We start from the raw sequence: 3,866 nt of genomic DNA, 5'->3' as shown, positions 1-3,866 counted from the left end.
TATATATATATATATATATATTATATTTGCATTGTAATGGTGCTTTTTATTTTGCCATAGGCCCAGGAATATATCGTTAAATATATTGTTCAATCTCGAAAGCTGTTTGCTTTTGCAACAGGAGGACAGAATGAGGAAGAATTTAGGTGTTCTATTCAAGAACTTCTGATGTCCATACGCTTCTTCCTATCCAAAGAAAGCAAAGGAGCTAGTGCTTTAGCACAGTCACAGGTAACTGATTTTGGTGTGATTATAAAACCTACAAATAATTTAAACAATGTATTGGCCATAGTAATTTATTTTATTGTTTTTTTCTCGGTGCAAGTTCCAGAATGATAGCTAAAATCTTATTGTTATCTGTAGCCATGTTTTAGCACTTTTTATAAAACAACCTAATTAACAGTTGAGTAAAAAAGGATTTTTACATGAATGGATACCGAAATGTGGTCTGATCTTATTTAACAAACGCACATTTTACACGGACATGTCTGTCATCTCTGAATCATGGTTCTTGATGGAAGAAGAATGTGAACCTCTAGAATGATGACATCTTGTAACTGGATTTTAATCAATGAATTAATGTGCAGGTTTAGGGTGTCCTGGCCTATTTAAAAAATGTGCTCTCTTTGCTGGCTGGAACTCTGTGCAATTCAGGGTACCATACACACTGTTTTATTGCTATGCAACTGTATACAAGAGAAACATATCAATAAAAAATATCTGATTTAAAAAAAAGTGCTCTCATTGTTTTTTAGTTTTGGATACAGTAGGACAGGTTTATCCATTTGTCAAGGTTTTATCACTTATTGGGGACATTGGGGTGAATTACCCCTCTTTGCCCTGGTGACTATTGTTCCTGTCGCAACTCTTTAGAATGGGAGTTATGTTAACTTTGGAAAGATTTTGCTTATTTCCTGTTGCATCTCCAGGACAGAAAGTAAAGCAAAATCTCTGCAGCTGGACACAGGCAGCAAAAAATAACCCAATAGGGGTTTAACTCCACATTATGTAAAACTTGGGAAATTGGCAATAGTTACACCTTAAAGCGTATTTTTAAACACAAATAAAAAGATAAGCAGTATATTTCTGTAACATTTGCACATTTCCTCATGTTTATATGTTTGTGGCTCATCGCATACAGTCCCAACCCATTCCTGGCATCAGTAAAATGAAGAGAATAAACCCAGGTGCTAGGATAACATAACTCCAACGTGCATGTGTAAGAGTTACATTATCAGTGGCCACCTAATGGTCAAAAAAAAAGAATATTCAGGACCCAAAAAAAAGGTAAAAGATAATGGCAACAGTGACAGTGACAGACCAACGGTGGGAAGCTTGGACCTCATCATCCATTTGTAAGTTGAGGAAATTTCAGAGGCAAAATTGTGCATCTACAGTGTGATTAAAAGCAATTATTTTGCTGATCTTGCTGCAATCTGGTTTCATGTAAGGATAACATAGAATGTAACTATATATACAGTAGTCATAAGATGCTTATCTTTTTTTTTCCGTCTCTGTTCTTCCATTTCTCACCACTCCAGGCTGTGTTTCTGAATTCTTTCCCAGCTGTATATTCTGAGCTTCTGAAACTGTTTGATGTGCGGGAAGTGGCAAAAATGGTGCATGATACCCTGGGCAGTCTGCCAGCAGTCATGCATGTGGATGATGCACTTCAAGATGTAAAACTTCAGTGTATTGCAAAAACAGTAGAGAGTGAGCTATACAGCAATCCAGGTAAATATGATAATCTGTGCATAAAGGCGGACAAGCAAATGTTAATATACATTCACACAAATGAGCGAGCAATCTGTTATTTAATATAGATAAATCATTATACAAATCAGTTGAATTTCTTATTTTGTGGCACATTTTATTTGCCTATGTCCATGCCAATTTATTCTATCTGTAGAGAATCATACAGTACCTGAATCCTGATCACCAGAAATGCCCGGTATTAAAATGTGTTGCTCTTTAATATTTTGCCTTACCTTTTCCACTATTTTGTCTCTGAATCTTTACTGAAAAGCATTGCAGCAAGCACACTTCTATTTGCAGACGCCCAGTTTCCCACAAGACCCAATGATCATCTTGGACTATCATTGACATGACCCCTGGACTTCAAGGGGTGTCATTCACAGCTGCTGTGTCCTATGTGATGCATGCAACTATAATAGCGCTAGTTTAATCTGCATTAGAAAGTTACTGCAGAGCCTATCCCCTATGCACACAATATTCTACCTAAGATTCCGGAACTGCAGCAACAGTGTGTGCTGTAAATTGTGTTGCTCTCTCTGCAGTGAATTCTCAGTGAACAGAACTGACTTGTTACATTCCAATGTTATTCGGTTCCATGATATTAAGTAATATTTAAGTAATATTGTGTATTACCCACCTATAGAGAAGCAGTAAGGAGTTGCTCAGACTGTTGTCTGTGCAGTGTGCTCTAAATTGCAAACATATGTAACACACAGCATCTGGTTTACTGTCTTCTACTGTTCACATTTAGGGTAAGCTGTGTGTGATAGTTCAGAAGGACACAATGCCTGCTAAATGTCAATTACTGTTGAGCGGGTGTTACTGCAGTGATGTTCTGGCTCAATCTGACTCTCCCACAGGCCAGTGTAGAGCATTATAAAACGACCAAGGATGGTGTGACCTCTTTTCTATGTTTTTGCTTTTAAGCTGAAAATCATTAGCGATATGTTAAAATAGGATGAAGCAAGCTGCATAGCATGTTGGGGGGAGGTCCTGCTTAAAATATTAAACCTTTTTTTCCACTGAGTTTTGATAGCTTGGGGAAGGTTTAGAACCCCTGTCAAATTTATATTGTTTGTGTCTCCATTGGGAAGAATCATCCCTCTATTTCTAATGGTATCCACCAAGTAAGAGGAAACCAAAAATGTTATAGTTGTCCTCAGAGCAATAGGTAAGAGAAAATCTTTCAATGGGGACACCGGTTTCAGGAAACAGCTGTCTGAGGAAAATTACCATCACTTTGGAAGATTTTTTCTAAACGCCTGGGACAAGAAGTGAAGGGAAATTTCTCAAATGGTACACTGAGAGCACAAAATAACTTGGCAGAGGTTTTAATCCTCCCATTTTCCAAAACTAACAAAAAAAGTGTACATACACATACATACAATGTATCTGCTAGATTTGCACAATTTGCAATTCTATTTGCCATTCCCATACAGAGTACTTGAACTCTGGAAGGTGTGTCCAAAAAAGGCAGGCAGAGGACAAAGGACTAGTCGCCAGTAGCTGATATTTTCACAGTTTACTGAATAAACCCCTTCATTACTGAGGCCTTTTTTTCCCCATTTTTAGTTAAAACACCCAAACATTATATATTTTCTGAAAGCCAAGACCCTATAGAATAAAATGGTGGAAGTTGCAAACTTTTATGTTGCACGATATTAGCGCAACTCCTTATCAAACCCCAAAACACAATAAAATACCAATTTTTTAAATAAAATATAAAAGATGAGGTTACGCCGAGTAAATAGATACCCAACGTGCCCAGGTTAAAAAAGGTGTGCGTCCATGAAATGGCGACAAACTTCAGTACCCTAAAAAGTCCATAGACGGCGCTTTAAAAGCCCCCACAGGTCATCAATTTAGAGATACCCAAAAATACTGTCCCTATAATTATTGCTCTCACTTCGGCGTGCGCGGCAATACCCAACATGTGTCGTTTTCATACGTAGGCGCACCCGATGCATGTTTACGTGGCGACCCGTGTGCTCGTGGGGGCGGGGACTTGAACATTTTTTTAAAATTATTTTTAGATTTATTTTATTTAATTTAAAATTTTTTTTTTACTTCGATTGCTATCACCCCCCCCCCCCCCCTGTTAACGGAGATAG

The 3,866-nt window shown here is 37.7% G+C and overlaps 1 protein-coding gene across 1 annotated transcript in view; it reads left to right on the top strand.

Moving 5' to 3' along the window:
* The window catches only part of DOCK4 (dedicator of cytokinesis 4), a 263,370-nt gene that overhangs the window by 164,574 nt on the left and 94,930 nt on the right, over positions 1–3,866 (top strand). Inside the window, exons 22-23 of the mRNA XM_018561382.1 lie at positions 61–231; positions 1,542–1,734. Coding sequence (XP_018416884.1) covers positions 61–231; positions 1,542–1,734 — 364 coding nt within the window. The remainder of the gene's footprint in view (positions 1–60; positions 232–1,541; positions 1,735–3,866) is intronic.

This window comes from Nanorana parkeri, unplaced genomic scaffold, assembly GCF_000935625.1.
Source record: "Nanorana parkeri isolate BGI_ZX_2015 unplaced genomic scaffold, ASM93562v1 scaffold520, whole genome shotgun sequence".
Lineage (NCBI taxonomy): Eukaryota > Metazoa > Chordata > Amphibia > Anura > Dicroglossidae > Nanorana > Nanorana parkeri.
This window is presented reverse-complemented; position numbering and strand designations above follow the sequence as displayed.